This window comes from Sturnira hondurensis, unplaced genomic scaffold (genome assembly GCF_014824575.4).
Source record: "Sturnira hondurensis isolate 20B ecotype Veracruz unplaced genomic scaffold, ASM1482457v3 Scaffold0010128, whole genome shotgun sequence".
In the NCBI taxonomy this organism is placed as follows: domain Eukaryota; kingdom Metazoa; phylum Chordata; class Mammalia; order Chiroptera; family Phyllostomidae; genus Sturnira; species Sturnira hondurensis.
Window position 1 is genome coordinate 11171880 of NW_028082759.1, and position 16946 is coordinate 11188825.

General features: G+C 40.8%; 1 protein-coding gene across 1 annotated transcript in view; it reads left to right on the top strand.

Annotated features, from left to right (window-relative positions):
* The first annotated feature begins 13973 nt into the window (after positions 1 to 13973).
* The window catches only part of LRBA (LPS responsive beige-like anchor protein), a 522692-nt gene continuing 519719 nt past the window's right edge, over positions 13974 to 16946 (top strand). Inside the window, exons 1-2 of the mRNA XM_037058420.1 lie at positions 13974 to 14322; positions 14657 to 15084. Coding sequence (XP_036914315.1) covers positions 14866 to 15084 — 219 coding nt within the window. The 5' untranslated portion in view covers positions 13974 to 14322; positions 14657 to 14865. The remainder of the gene's footprint in view (positions 14323 to 14656; positions 15085 to 16946) is intronic.

Genomic DNA, 16946 nt, shown 5'->3' on the forward strand with positions numbered 1-16946 from the left:
GCAGTGTTATAAACCAATCTAAACCTATGCACACCTTCCTATGTACTTTAAATCGTCTCTAGATTACTTATAATACCTAGCACAATGTAAATGCTATGCAAATAGTTATACTGTATTGTTTAGGAAATAATGACAAGAAAAAAGTCTTTATATGTTCAGTATAGACATGGCCACATTAGGCCTAACTATGCAGTATATGTTAACAAAACATAAACTTTTAAAATACATTTTTAAAGATTTTTGTTTATTTATTTTTATTTTTAGGAAGGGAGGGAGAAGAGAGAAAGAAACATCAGTGTGTGGTTGCCTCTCTTATTATAGAAGAGAGGTAGCCACGACCCAGGCATCTGCCTTGACTGGGAATTAACCCAGTGACCCTTCAATACACAGGCCAGCACTCAGTCCACTGAGCCACCCCAGCCAGGGTGTTTTTGTTTTTTAAAAAAATATATTTATTTATTTATCTTTAGAGGGGAAGGGAAGGAGAGAGGGAGAGAAATATCAATGTATGGTTGCCCCTTGTGAGTCCCCCGCTGGGAACCGGCCCGCAACCCAGGCATGTGCCCTGACCGGGAATCAAACCGTGATCATCTGGTTCGCAGGCCCGCGCTCTCCACTGAGTTACACCAGCCAGGGCTGTTTTTTAAAAAATATTTTTGATCTGAGGTTGGTTAAATCTGCAGCTGTAAAGTCTACACATATGGAGCGTTAAAGGTTTATCTACATTTTTGAAAAATAATCAAAAGAAGAAAAATGTTTTATGACGTGAAAATTATATGAAATTCAAATTTTAGTGTTCATAAATAATGTTTTATTGAATACAGCTGCCCTTATTGGTTTAGGTAGTGTCCATGACTACTTTCCTGCTATAATGGCAGTTTAGTAGTGTGACATGGACCAAAAAGTCAAAAATATATAGATTTTTTAATTTGTTAAAAGGTTTTATTTATTTATTTTTAGAGAGAGGGGAAGGGAGCAAGAGAGAAGGAGAGAAACATCAATGCATGGTTTTCTCGTGTGCACCCCCTACTGGCCACCTGGCCCACAACCCAGGCATGTGTGGGGAATTGAACCTGCCACCTTTTGGTTCTCAGGCCGATGTTCAATCCACTGAGCCACACCAGCCAGGACAAAAATATATTTTAAAAATATTTGTTTATTTGTTTTTTAGACAGAGGGGAAAGGAGGGAGCAAGGGAGAAAAGCATCTATTGGTTTCCTCTCTCATGCACCCTGACCAAGGACCAAACTTGTAACCCTGGCATATGCCCTGACTGGGAATCAAGTTGGTGACCCTTCACCAATGGAGGCTGGTGACATATACATGTGGCACGATGCTAAACCGACGGAGCCACGCTGGCCAGGGCAAAAGTCAAAAATATTTGCTATCTGATTATTTATAGAAAACATTTGCTAACTCCCCACATTAGGCCTTAAATTTCTTGAGGGCACAGTGTTTTGCACATAGAAGGCTTTCAGTAAATGCTATGGAGGTAGGAAACATGCACACTTACAGAGAATTTTTATAAGAGTTTATTTGAGCCAGACTGGCCATATATCCTGTGGAGCAAGATCTCAAATGTTCTGCAGAATAACAGTTTTGCAGTTTCCTTTATGAGAGTAAGAAAGTTGACACAGAGGTGGGAGAAAGCAAGGCAGGGATCAGATTACATTATAGTTAAGATTATGTACTGTCTTCAGGGTGGTCCCCTGAAAGGGGACATTCTAAAAGTGTGTTAACCTCAATGCACAGCAGCAGTGGGCAGGGCTTACTTTGGGCCTGGGGCATGGCTGCCCACCATGACTGCCCAGCTAGGAATTTATGGTTAGGTCTCCTTGTGAGTGTACTGTGCATAGAACCCCCCTTTTTCTCCTACCATGTTTTTTGGATTGAATTGAACCTCTGAAGTCTCTTGATTTGATTTTCCTGACTTAAAATTCCTTGTCTGTATCTACACACCTATTACCCATTTGAATAGGTAGTATCTTAATATGAAGAGTAGCCTTTAGTATTTGTTAAAGTTGGTTTATTTCTTACAAACTTATAAAGGAAATCCTACATCTACCTAACTTTAATAGTAGGCTAAACGTGTTAAGTGCTGTCAGAAAATTACAGCTTACATGTTACTGGCTTCAAGGCAACACAGAACACACTAAGCTGGAGCAATTGGGAAGAAACAGTGGGATTACAGGGTAGTTGACATTGTACTCTCAGGTCATAATGGGAAGACCAAGAACAACATCCTGCAAATGGGAAGTCACTGGTGTTAGGTCTCGGCAGGAGCACTGACTGGAAGACACTGATGTATTGTGCTGGACTGGAGGTCAGCCTTGAAGGAATGCATTTCCCAGAAATAGGATCTATCCTCTTCCAGCCATTTGTCATTACCCACTCATTTCTAAACCTACAGGAATCTGGTTTTCCTTATCACTTAATTGAGGCAGTTCTGTTAAAGTTTCCCCCGAACCACCAGAAAAACCAATGGGCTTTGATCAGTCCTCATCCTTCCCAAGCAATCTTTGGCATTCAACAATGTCAGCTTCCTTCTTTTGGGGACCCTTTCCTCTCCAGCTCATTCTGATGGTGTACCTATACTCCCTTCTCTGGTCTCTTTTTCATTCACAGAGAACATTTGGATGTGAAAACAAGGGACAGTTTAAAGTGACTCTGAAGATAGGAATCATTTGTATCTTTCCAAGGTAGGAGAGCATTTATTTCTAACGCTCCAATGGTTAAGAAAAACACTAAGTTTGTGTGATTCTTAAAGAAAAATTATTATTTTTCTCTTGTATTATAGGTTCATTATAAATATTGTAAGTTTCTTTTTAAAGTGATGATCAAATCTAGTGTAATCCTTTTCTCATTTGATCCTTAGAACAATCCTAATGTGGTAGGTACTATTAGCTCTGTTTTGTGATAAAATTGAAACTTAGGAGCATTAAATGAGTGTAGGAAACTGATCTCAAATAGGATTAAACTCTCTTTTTTCATTATCTGAAATGACTTTTTTAGGGAACTGCAGGAAGAATGTTTATTTACGTATGCCTTTTGTTCTGTTTTTTACTAAATTGGGAAGCAAAATGCCAGCACTTAAATTATATAGACACACAGGTTCCAGATTCAGTACCTTATATTTAACCCAGGAGACTCATTTTCTTCCTTGTCACAATGACCCAGCAATTGGTTTAGGTGTTTGGAGACAATACTTTTTTCAGTCCAAGAGGATACAATAGATTCTGTCATGTTGGTGAGAACAATGCAGCTCTCTAAAGCTGCATCTACCTGGTAATCCTAAAGTGGTTAAAAAGTGAAAAGTGTATTTGTAGTTGTTTGCAAGCCTTCAAGTTCCATTTCAGTGTTTGGAAATCCAAAGATTGATGTCATTTTGTATGTTCCATTTTTTCTTAAAACTGGGGTAATCAGTCATTCAGTCATCTTCAGGCAGTCAAATCAGTTTGATGGGTACCCCTCCCACTTCTCCCATCAGAAACTGGCTCCACTCCTTATTGATCTTTGGCTGATGCTTAGAGTTGTGTCGGCAGGTGCAGCAGTGAAGGGGGAAAAAAAAAAGAAAGAAAAGACAACTTTGCAAATCCCACTGAGAAATTTTGTAAATAGAAATAAAGGCTGTGTAAACATAGTACCTCCACTTTCTCTACTTTACATTGCATGCTAGAAACCCAGCAGAAAGATTACAGTAGAAACCCACAATCCACAAAATAGAGGTTTTTTTAGGGAGTGGAGATAGAGGGGAGAGGGTGTCTGGCTGCTTCTGCTTTTGTCCAAAACTACTTCTGGCCAAAACTTTTGATTCAAATAGCTTACGTTTAGGAACACTAAAGGAATTTTCAGTGATAAAAAGGCAACTAAGACATAAGCAAAAACTCATCTTATTACACAGAAAGTCAGAATAATTCTTTGTTGACCTAGGAGGAAAGGATTTGGTGAGGTTGGAAACCTAGTGCAGTGTGTGAGCAGCTGGGGTGTGCTGGAGGAGGGCTAGGGCGACGCGGCTGTTGTACTGGGCAAGATGGAATGCAGTAACTCAATTCTTCAGCTTCCTAGATGCCCAATGAACTTTGTTTAGCCTTCTCCCCTTTCACCACCTACAAAAAAGGGGCAGAGAGGAGTAGGAGCAGAACAGGCAGAGCAGGAGTTTGTACCAGTCTGTAGTGTTTAGTTTTAGATTCTTTCTGATATATTTTAACAGGTTAGTACTTTTGTATGTGATCTGGAAGAATTGAATCTGAGATTCTGACTCTGAAACATGCCATTGAATTGTTTTGCTTGATGGATTCCTATTGGTTTGAGTGAGCAAGGAACTCGTTGTTAAAGAATTGCCTTTTTGGTCCAAGAAACTAATGGGATTTGTGACTGGATCAAAGATTGTATGGATGTCCCAAATGCTGAGCAGACTTAGCTGGTAAAGAGAACAGCAAATAACTAAGTTGATCAGAAAAGCTTTTATAATTTTTTTTCAAAAGTTAAAAATTCAGTCATTTAACAACATATGCTCTAATTATTGCAATAATGCCTTTTTAAAAAATTAGGCACCAAGTGCTTTTGGATGCCATGCTAAGTACTTCATCTGTAATTCTTACAAAGTACTATTGTTACACTCATTTTACAGATAAGGAAACTGTAACTTCAATAATTTGTTTGATAATTTCTCAAGGGCACATGGCCAGTAAGTTATGAATGTCAAATTTAAGCCAGATGTGTTATGTGTCAAAGCCTTTGCTCTTAACTAGTACACAATTTCATGATGTTTATAATAGCAAAACGTTGGAAACAAGAAAAGATTGGTTAAACTATAGTCTAGTCAGTACTGTAATCGCATACAGTCATTTAAGGCCACGTTTAAAAGCCTGTCGAGACAGACCAAAAGTATGGTGGTTACCAGAGGGAAAGGGAGTGGGTGGTAGGTAAAGGGTAAAGGGCGTCAAATATATGGTGGCAGAAGGAGATTTGATGGTGGGTGGTGAACATACATGCAATATACAGAAGGTGTATCATCGAATTGTACACTTGCAACCTATACAATTTTATTAACCAGTGTTGTCCCAATAAATATAATTTAAATAAGCCTATTTAATGACATGGAAAATGTTAACGCGTTATTTCTAAGCGAAAAAAGCAGGCTACAAGCAGTTGTTGAGCATGCTCTCCAAGCATGCTGTAGTACGCGTTTACTTAGTGGGAATATATATGTACACATGTATATACACCGAGTGCTAGCGATGGTGTCTCTGGGTGTTGCAGTTATGGGTGTATTAGTTATTTTTTCACTTTGAACTTTTCCATATTTTCCAAACTTTCTACGATTTATCTGCATTCCATTTCTAGTTATGTAAGACCTTTCAGTGTTATTTAAAGTAGAAGAAAGAAATGCAGTAAGGAATAACAAATGTACCATCATTAATTTTGTGACAGATGACGAAAATTTTGTGGGACAACAAAACTGGCAGGGAGAACTGAGCATATGAATGTCCCTGGGACACAAATGCAATTTCTTTCACAGGTGCAGCCACCAGTGCAGATATGCCTCATTATTTTCCACTAGCTGATATCTTATTAACCAGGGTTATGAGTCAGCACAGTCATATCCAGATCATTTTCCTCCTCCTTGAGTCTCTTTCCTCCCTTGGCTTCTGTGACTCCCCACTATTTTCCATCCACGTTGAGTTATTGGCCTCCCCTCTCTTAACCTTCTTTGATAGTTCCTTCTGCTCCCCTCACCTCCTTTTACATTTCAAAGAGCCCCAGACTTGGTCTTGAGTCTTCTCACCATCTACCTCAGATTAAAAAAAAATTAAAGTGGCTTTAGGAGCCAGGACATTAACAACCTAGTGAAACAACACCTTGATTCCACAATTCCTCCAGCTCCCCGCCAGTCATCTCCACCTGAGTAAATAGCGTATCTACCGACTGCTCAAATCAAAAATCTAGAAGCCATCTTTATTGCTTTTTCCTCATCTTCACCTCGTCACATCTAATACATCAGCAAGTCCTGCCGATTCTAACTTAAAAATATATCTTAACAAAATACCCACACACATGCATTTAAAGCAAAACCCTTCTTTTCCCTTTCAGCCTTCATCCTGCCTAGGTTATTTCAGGTTTACTCTAAATGGTCTCTTTGCTTTCATTCATTCTTCACACAGCCAGTTGTATGAATCTTTGGATTTGGAATGGAAAACTTAGATATGGCTCTTATCTTTTTCCATTCTTCTTATTGTGAAAAGGTAAAATTTACCTACCTTGTCTGAATTATCACAATTCAGAATTAATTGAGTAGTACTAAAAAAAAGTGAATTCACTTTGGTTTCCTAGCAGATATTTGAGAACTTAAAAAAAACCAAAGTTTGTTTGCTTTTTTGTTTTCTTCACTTTGTTCACTACCACCTTGGTTAATAATGGTTGATGGAGAATTGATTAAAAAGAAAATTATATTCTATTCTTAATTCTCATTTACTTGTAAAGAACAAATCAGAAAGACTAAAATAAATGTGCATTATACTTTTGGGGGTGGCTTACTAAACTTTCCACCTAAGTTAGTCTTACCTCATTTTTCCAGGAGTTCAATTCAATACGTTTTTCTTTCATTCTCTTTTTTTCCTTTGTCTTCTAAGCTTCTACGATTATGACTCATAAGACTAGAACTAGATCAGTTTCTGCCATGTGTTACTTTCTGTATTGGGTTTTTCTCAATGGGTTAAAATGACATTAGCAAAAGGCATTTTGTTTTTCTAAAGCTTAAACACAAAGTTAGACTATCTAACAATTTCCCATTAAGAGAAATTGGATTTAGCAGAAGAATAAAGCTTTTCTAATTTTACTGTATAACATAAAATAATTTTTACGTTATTTTTTCTGTAGTTGCTTATTATAGAGCTTCCAGTAATCTCATTTAGATCTTGGAAATTAGAGTACACTTTTCTAAATGGGAATTTCTTGTTTACTCACCACATTTTACCTTAGAAATAAGCCATTTTGAAGTTGACACTATTTCCGTGTTGCCTTTACGTGAAATCTAGCAACTGTCTGTTATTTTCTTTTCTTTACGAAGAGCTCTCATTTTTCTCTCTCTGATTTAGAAGACTGTTGTGTTCGGAATAGAAATATAGTCCAGATTGTCAACATGCAGGGCCACTCTAGGTTATTTACAATAATCTAAGTGAGTGAAACTATAATCTTTATACAAGTTATTTTTATTAACACTAACCTTACTGTTATATATGTGTCATCAAAGGAGTATTCTGGAATTAAATGAAAATAAGTTAGTTCAGTGGTTATGAACCCTGCCCCTACATTGGAATTACCTGGGAAGCTGTAAAAATATGGATGCCTGAGTCCTACTCAAGATTCTGACTTAATTGGCCTGGGCATTGAGATTTATATATGGTTCCAAGTTATTCTAAAGCAAGGCCAAGGCTAAGATCCACAGCATTAGGCAATTGCAGCGCCAAGATGTCATTTTCTATATTTGAGACTAGCTGCATGTATGAAAAGGTGGCAATGTATTTTCCTGTGTGTGTGTTTAAAACAACACAGATGCATCATCTCACAGTTCTGGAGGTCAGAAGTCCAAAATGGGTTTCACTGGGCTAAAATCAAGGTGTTGGCAGGTCTACACTCTTTTTGGAGCTGTAGGGGCGCATCTGTTTTGTTACCTATTCCACTTTTTAGAGGCTGTGTGAACTCCTTGGCCCGTGGCCTCTTCCTTTATCTTCAAATTCATCAGTGTGGCACCTTCAAATCTCTCTTTTACTCTAACCTTTCTGCCTTTTCCTTTCATTTATAAGGCTCCTGTGATTACTTATTTTGGGACTACCTAGGTAATCCAGGGTAGTCCCCAATCTCAAAATCTTCAATTTATCATCTGCAAAGTCATTTTTCCATGTGAGGTCATGCAGTCATAGGTTCCAGGAATCAGGATGTGGACATCTCTGGGGCTAGGGAGGGTGGGGTGCTCTTTCCTACCACAAGCCCGGCAGTCCATAGTTCCTGCCCTCTCCTAACTTGCCCCTTGCCCTGGTGCTCTTTCTCATTATGGTGGGTGACACCACATTTGTATCTCCAACTCCAGCTGCAGCTGTTCATGGCACGTTTCCCCTTTGAGGTCCCACAGGCTCTGGATCCCGTATTTTTCACCTTTAGGTCTTTGCACACTGTGATGTCTTGGCTTAAACACTCTTTTCTCCCCCTCTCTTTTAAGTCATACTGTGTTCCTTTGTCCTTTCAGATTCGAGGCATTTCTTTCTCCATGAAGTTTTTTTTCTTTTTAAAAATATTGAGATATAATTGACATAGAACATTGTGTAAGTTTAAGGTGTACAAACTCTTCATCTGATGCATTTATATATTGCACTATGATTACCACCTCTATCAAGTCACATAATTATCATTCTTTTTTGTGGTTAGAACTTTGAAGTTTACAATACAGTATTGCCAATTATAATTACTATGCTGTGCATTAGCTCTCCAGGATTTGTTTATCTGCTAGTTGCAAGTTTGTACCCTTAAACCACATCTCCTCAATTACTCCACCCCCACCTCCCAGCCTCCACATTGCAGAAGTCATCTTTCTTTCTCTGCTTGGAGTCCTAGAAAACAATTCCAAGTTCAGACCCCAGAAAATGAGGGCTGTAAAAAGTAATTTCTTCTCCTACTTGAAGTCAATCTCCTGGAGTCTTATTTTTTTGAAAAAAAAATTATTTATTTTCCTTGTTTATGCTGTTACAGTCGTTCCCAATTTTTCTCTTTCCCCACCTCCACCCAGTCCCACCCCTCCCCTCCCCAAGTCAGTCCCCGTGTTGTTGTCGGTGCCCATAGGTTTCACAGAAACGTTCTTTGGTTGATCCTTTCACCACCTTCCATCCATTCCCTGGAATCTCATTTCTCAAGTGAAGTCCCACACTACTCTTGATAAGTACCATTTTCAGGGGACACTCTGACCTTTCATAGACCACACCTGGCCAAATAATTCAGAATTTAGCTGACTATGTTTACAGTCATTCTGGGGGTATGTGCTTATGATATAGATTGCAAAGGTGGGATGAGGTGGTGGTACATTTCATCAAAGTCTCATGGTAGTTATTATTTTACTCTCATAAGAGGACGCTGCATATCGGCCACCTATTTACATACCACTTGAGAACAAAATAGAGATGGGAAAACAGAAAAGACAAATCAATGAGGCTAGTCTGTATCTATGTCAACTACAGGAAATACTGCATTAACATTTTAGGTCTTCAAAGGTATGCCGTGGCTAGCATATTGCTGAAAGTGGAGAGACTTTGCCCTTTTCCGTCTCTCCACCTTGTGTGACACACACACACAAAAGAATTTAGAAGTGCCTAAAATGTAATAAAATTAATAAGGATCATTTTGAATGTCTAGATACTGAACAATCATGAACTTTTAAACTTTTTGAGTTTCCAACTGAAAGAGTAGGCAATGTCTTTTCCTCTTAAATTCTAATTATTCTGAGTCTAATGCCCAATAAAGTGTTATTAATAAAAGTTACTAACATTTGCAGTTTCATTTAACGTTAGTAAACTTTAAAGGGTGGTAAATACAATGTCTGACTTCCTAACGAGGAGGGTGCTGCTAGCCAAGGCCACAACTTCCCAGCCTGTGATATCATAAGCTACGCTGAGTAATGGATTTTGCCATGGATGATGTCTATCCACGTTTTTGGCCCAAACTTTCAGGGAAAAACTTTCATTTTAATATTTTAATTCAATTTTTAATTTATTTATATCTAGATACTTTGTTTTTAGATACTTGTTTTTCGTATTACAAAGGAGACTTGTTTTTTGTATTACAAAGGAATTTTGGCATTTAGTTTTGAACATATGGATATTGTTATTGCTTTTTAGGGTAATACTTTTAATGCATAATCATAAATAAAGTAATTAAAACTGAGGGATTAATACTAGCCATGTATAATGTACACCCTTATTTTTCCCTTCAAAATCTGGGCAAAACTGTGTGCATTACACATGGCAAACTATGGTAACAACTTGAAGAAAACCTCTACTCAGGGATATATATCTAGATGCATAGCAAATTGTGTAGGTGTAATCATTTAATTTATACCTGGGCAAAATGTCAAGAAGTTATAATTCAAGGTTGGGTGTTCCTTCTGGTAGAAAATCCTATCCCACTTTTGTTTAAATATTTTATTTATTTTTAGAGAGCAGTGAAGGGAGGGAGGAAGAGAGGAAGAAAAACATCGATCAGTTGCCTCCTGCACGCCCCCAACTGGGATCCTGGCCCACAGCCCAGGCATGTGCCCTGACCAAGAATGAGAACCAGTGACCTTTTTGGGGGGGATGACACCCAGCCCACTGAGTCATACCAGTCAGAGCTCCTGTCCCAGCTTTGTTATAAAAATTTTCTTTTCGTTGTGTATAGGTAAGGGTTTGTAGATCAATAATCGATTTCATGAAATTACATTCTCTTTGCTTGAGTTCCTCTGAGTTATGCTTAAGTCTTCTTGTTCTGAATCCAGTTTTTTTTTCCTGCTGTGGCTTCAATGTATGCTGAAGTCAAGTCCTAACATTTTAAAGCTCTCTAGTCCTTAATTCCATCAAGACAGTAATGTTAGAAAGAGATACAAATTAGATAGTGATAGAAGACTTGAGCCTGGCCCTGACCAGTGTGGCTCAGTTGTTTGGGTGTCATCCTGCAAAGCAAAAGGTCACCCGTTCGATTTCCCATCAAAGCACATGCCTGGGTTGCAGGTTCAGCAACTGATCTGTTTCTCTCACACATCTCTATTCCTCCCTTCCCTTCTCTCTAAAACATAGTTGAGTGTATGACAGAGGGACACAAATAAGGCAGCCTTACACACGCATCTACTGATCACACGAAGGCCTTTGCTAGAAAACTTCCATTGTAGTACCAAGAAATATAAACAAATTTTAAAATTAAGTTTACTGGGGTATCATTGCTTAATAAGATCATATAGGTTTCAAGTGTATGTTTCTATTGTATGTGATATGTATATCCATTTTAAGATTGCCATATATACCAAGATCTCCCTTCCTCTGATAGTAGTTGTATAGACTCAGTAAGGGGTTTCAGGCCAGAAAAATTAAAGCAAGTTATCTTTAGAATTTTAACTCAATCCATACTCAATATGTATCGAGTATGTACAATGTTAAAAGTATTGCCCTGGCTGGTGTAGCTCAGTGGATTGAGCACGGGCCTGTGAACCAGAGGATCGTGGTTCAATTCCCAGTCAGGGTACATGCCTGGGTTGCAGGCCAGTTCCCGGCAGGGGATGCAGTTCCTGGCAGGGGGTGCACGAGAGGCAACCATACATTGACATTTCTCACCCTCTCTCCTTCCCTTCCCCTCTAAAGATAAATAAATAAAATCTTTAAAAAAAAAGTATTGTTCCATGAAGGAGCTTAATACTTGTTAAGACTGTTGATCTTGAAGCAGTTTCATAGCCCTATTCTTTACACTTAAACAATAATATACAACCATTGTATTTTAACTGTGGCATGGCTAGAAGTAAAATTTCCCCACCACTTTCTTTATGCTTCCTTCTGCAGTGAATCTCTGATTTTTGCCAACTATCTTAACTGTAACCAAGGGCAAAGTAAAGCATGATGCTGAATAATTCTGAAAAATTATAAAATATGGTTGACAGGGTTTTTTTGTAATTGTCTTCTGTCCCCTTTTGTTTCACCAGGACATTGTTAATAGTGTGTTGGCAAATCCATGAGACACAAGCCTTAGCCCTAGATCACTTGGACTGAGTAGCTGTGACTACACTGTGTTTAAGGCATTCTCACTATCACCTGCTCCTTCTTAATGAAGGGCATTTATTTACTTAACAAATACTTTATTAGCACTTACATGGCAGGTATATTAACATACTCAAGATTAGACTATTTGCTCGAATCTGAGAAAGCAAAAAGCTGTTAGAAGCCTCCCATTGCCCTGACTGGTGTGCCCAAACTGCAAATGATGCCCAGTAGGCTGGGCATCACCCCATAGACTAAAGGTCACCAATTTGATTCCCAGTTAGGGCCCATGCCTGGGTTGCAGGCCAGGTAGGTCCCCAGTGGGGGCATGCAGAAGGCAACCAATAGATGTATCTCTCCCTCTTTCTATCTCCCTTCCCCTATCCCTAAAAATAAGTAAAAATCTTTTTCTTTTTTGTTTAAAAGAAGACTCCCTTTGTTTAATGCCTCTTTTCCTCCCTCCCTACAGCTGTGTTACAGATCAAGTGAAAGTTGCCTTCCCCTGCAGGCACACCACACTCCCTATTCCAGACTTAAACCGCTTAACCACCTGAACTATAAACCTGAGGAGTTTAGTTTTTTCCAGCGATTTAAGAATGGTAAGTTACTGATGTTGCCTCTTACCCTGGCAATGCGCCAATCACTAATTCAAGTCATGACAAAAATGTTTGCCTCATCTTTGGAATATTTAATTAAACCCACGTATGGAAACCAAATCTTTAACACATTTACAAACACATGAGATGTGGTGCAGCTGAATTCATTTTAGTATTTTAAAAGGGTAACACTTTTCTAAAGATACTCTCATGCTTGTCTTTTTTTTCACGTTGCCTTCTTCCCAAAGGTCCATGTTATAGTTAAAATTCAGTTTAATTTTCAAATCCATCCCAAATAATCTTTTCTCTAGGAAACTGTTCATCCTTAAAACCAATATATGGTACTTTATTTTTCTTCTATCTCCTCCATAGTACTTCCTAACATTTGACTCCCACTTGCTTCTTTCATATTAGGGAATTACCAGTATTTTAAACATTGTTTTTTAAAGGCCTTATAACTTCAAAGAGTCATAAGGGTGAAAAACCACCATGGTATTTGTTTGGTTTTCACAAACGCATCAGGAAGAATGCTTTACTGTGAACTGTGGGGGTGGAGGGGAAGGGCACAGATTATGATCTGTGCTGGTTTCATTCCTAATATAATTTATCTTTTAAACTAAACCGAGGAGTTGAATCTAACTTTAACATTGGAAAATCACGAGGGGGGGGGGGTAAAAAACCCAACAACCCTTTGGAGAGCTGCAGGCAAAATTAACCCTGCCTCCACGCGGTTCGGGGCAGCTGTCTCAGGAATCCTCTGGTCCTTAGAATGTGGGAAAGGCTTGGTGGGGCGGCAGCTGCAAAACAAGGAATCTCTCCCATTGCTCGTGGACGCGACCCCCGCCCACCCCCTCCCAAATGGTGGCAGCTGCTGGGCATCACTGTGGAAATGTCTTTCCAAGCCTTCGCCGAACGCAGCGGGCAGGCAACAAACAGCTGAAAGCAGTCAACGGTGGGGACTCCGTTCCCCTTAGGCGAAGACAGCAGCCTGGCTGGCTCCAGGGCTGCCACCTCTGCGGCTCCTAGTGGTCCCTCAGGTGTCCTCCAAGTCCAACAAACACCATGGCAACATGGGGCGGGTTCCTTCGGCGCCTGGAGACCCTACGGTGACAACGTGAGCTCCGATCGTCAGAATCACCGGCTCTGCACAAGCAAAGCACCTTCCCAGGTTGGGGGAGGAGCCGGCTTTAGAAGGGAAAGGTGTTTCCTCGCCGGGCGGGGAACACACCTGGTACTACATGAGCACCGCGCCCACTCGGGTGCCTCTCAGGAGGTCCGGCCATCAAGTTCTAGCCCAGCGTCCCCGCCCTACCCGGACCCCTGGGCCGCCCGCGTCCCCACCTCGCCGCGCGGTTGCCTCCGCCTTCGCTCGCGCACGCGCACGCCGCGCGGGGCAGCTTTCGGCGCTGTCATGGCGGCGCGGAGCAGCCTCAGTGGGCACCGGGACAACCGCGGGAACCCTGGCGGGGCGAGCTGGGCCAGTAGCATCCTCACCCCCACCAGCAGCCTCAGCCTTGGCGTCCGTAGCCCCAGCCGCCGTTTTTGCAAGGGCTGATCGCAGGGGTGGGGCGGGCCAGGAAGCCATGGAGTTCTGTGCAGCCGCGGACTCCCGGGGAGCCAGGGGTGGGGCGGGCCAGGAAGCCATGGAGTTCTGTGCAGCCGCGGACTCCCGGGGAGCAGACTAGGGAAACTTGGAGGCTGCGACCAGGTGCACTGACCTTTCAATCCCCTTCTCGCCTAGCCGTCTCCTCCAGGCCTCACCGCCCTTCGGGCCACAACACACCTGCCCTCCTCTCCCCGATGAACCTCAGGTGCCCGCGAGGTGCTCCACTCCTCCCCCTGGGCCGAGCGCTGAGAATAATCACCGCCCCCTTCCCCCGCCTTTTCCTGCCCCGGATCTTCGCAGCTACCTCCGTCTCGCGGCTCCCTGGCGCGGGGTGAGGACGATCCGGCATATCTGGGTGAGGAGTAACTTTCTATCTCTATGGCAGCTTGGGGCCCCCTCCTTCCCTGCAACCCCTCCTCTCCCAGCGACAGTTTCTCTTTCCGTGCACCTGTGAGGAGAGGTTGCCCTGCGCCGAGAACCTGCGAGAGTGGGGGAGGAGTGAACCTGCTCAGGAGCCTCTTGCACCCGCCTTCACTCTGAACCCAGCTCCTGGAGGTGGGGAGGAGCGGGGGCTGGTGGTGGGGTCCCTTCAGTAACTTAGTTGACGCACCATAACTACCATCCCTCTCTCCCTAAAGCACCCTAAAACAAAACCTAGCCCATTTAACGTTTATCTAATCTTCCAATAGGGTTTGGCGTTGTTGTCAGCCTCGGGCAGAGAGATTGGACAAGTGTTCTCCAAGAGGAGGAGGGCGACGCCAAGGACTTTCCACTTCAACTGCTTTTGGGGGTTCTCCACAACTTGGAAGAGTGACCCTTTTCCTTTTGCGTTGCGTGTGCTTATTAGTAGTGCAGCGATTGCTGTCCCATAGTGACTCGAGTTTTCCGTGAACTCGAAATGGCTAGTGAGGACAATAATGTCCCTTCCCCGCCACCAACAGGTGATGACGGGGGAGGTGGAGGGAAAGGAGAAGAACCCTCAGCTGAAGAGGGTGCATTGTCCCTGAAACCAGGGCTCCCCATCAGGGGCATCAGAATGAAATTTGCTGTTTTGACGGGACTGGTTGAAGTTGGAGAAGTATCCAATAGGGATATTGTGGAAACTGTCTTTAACCTGGTAAGTAGATGCCTCTTTTAAAAGCATATATTCTTTTCAATGGGTTGAGGAACAAGACGTTAAAGGAGGAGCCATGTGCCTTACTAGTCTGATGATGGCTTTTTCCATGTGTAGAAACACAAAATTTTACTGACTTACGTGAAACAATTTCCTGTGTTTGTTAGTTTCAGGGAAATTATGTGAAACTAAGATGCTCCAGCTTTTGTGAAAATGAACAGATCACTTTTGTGCTAAGAAAATAAATGTTACTAATGGAAATATTTTGCGGGGTTCCAGTGGAGTTTTTTTCTGTAAATTTTGGGGGGAGGGATGTGTAAGTTTGCATTTCTTTTTAAGAGAAAGAGACATTTTAAATAAATTCTTGTGATCTTTTTTTGGGCTTGAGAAATAATGTAGACTGTAAGGCTGCCTAACTACTCTCTTGAATCTAAGTTACAGTTTGCTATATAAATTTTGAACATAACTTGTTCATAGGGCTGAAGAAAGATTACTGAAGTTAGCATTTTAAATTTTGACTAGTGTTATTTTAGGCATAACCAACAAATATTAAATTTTGCACTGAATTTAAAGTTATATTGTGAAAGTTGAATGGCAATTTGAAGAGAGGGTTTCGGCAGGTGTAGCATAATCTTTGTTTCTTTTGTAAATTCATGTCTAGCAGTTAAACATATGTGGTCATTGGAAGTTGCTGGTTATACTACTAAGAGCGATGAATGTTATTTTTAAAAGATGGATCTGCAGTATTTTCCTTTTGCTCTTTTCTGTTCTTAGAAACGGTTATTTCTAATGGGGGCTTTTTAGATTTCTTTATTCCAAACTCTGTTGCCCATCAACTTTAAGGCCAAAGTTACTTTTTATTCTTTAAGTACTTCCTCCTCTTCCACATACTCACCTGTGTTAGGACATAACACATGGGAACAAAATGAACGTGCAGTGGTTGTAACGATTGCTTAGCACCTTTCCTTGTTGCCTGTGTGTTTTCAAGGTTAGACTCCTTTTATTCCGGGGCAGTTAATTATTTCCTTCATTAGACCTCTACTAATAGTCCAGTCACCTACAATACAATTTCTAGAATTTGAAAGTAGTTTGATGAAATCCACTTACTTTTGGAATAAGAAAACTTTGCTAAGAAATGTTCTATTGTTCAGCTTGTATTGGGAGCTTATATATAAACACCTGTAAGATACCCAGTGTACACCCATATATTTTAAACTATACATTATGGAAATGTTCAGAGCACACAAAACAGAATAATATAAAGAACCCTGTTATCTGTCATCCAGCTTCAACAGTTACCAGTCTGTTTTTGGATCTTGTGTATGTGGGGACTTAAGTTTGTGAGTCTCAAGGAGATAAATGGTAGATTAATGTATTTCTCTACTTCAAAATAGAGACACTTGAAAACTTTTTTCTTTTAAACCTCTTGTAACTTGGACGATAAACACAAATCTGTGGTAGTGATACAGTCCATTAGTTGTTTGTGTGTGAAATGCAACATTCCCCTGGCAGAGGAGGTTTTGAATTCCTCATGGTCTTCAAGTCTCTTGCATCTTATCATTAAGGAAAATCCAAATTCTGTAGCAATAGTTTGCTTATATGCTGTCCACCACTGTAGGCCTGGTAGAGATTTTAAAGTTATTAGTTAAGTCTTTCACATCTATATGTTTGCAGGACAGTAGATGTCCCAGTAGAGGGAGAGGGAAAATCTGTTCAGTTTAACCCACTCATCACCATCATTCTCTTGTGTAGAGAAAGTTGTTGAGAGAATTAGATTAGTTTCTCTCCATTCTCCCTTGTACTTTTCATGCTCCTTCGTGGATATCTAGGGTCTTGGCTAGTCTTCAGAAAATGTGGGGAATCTG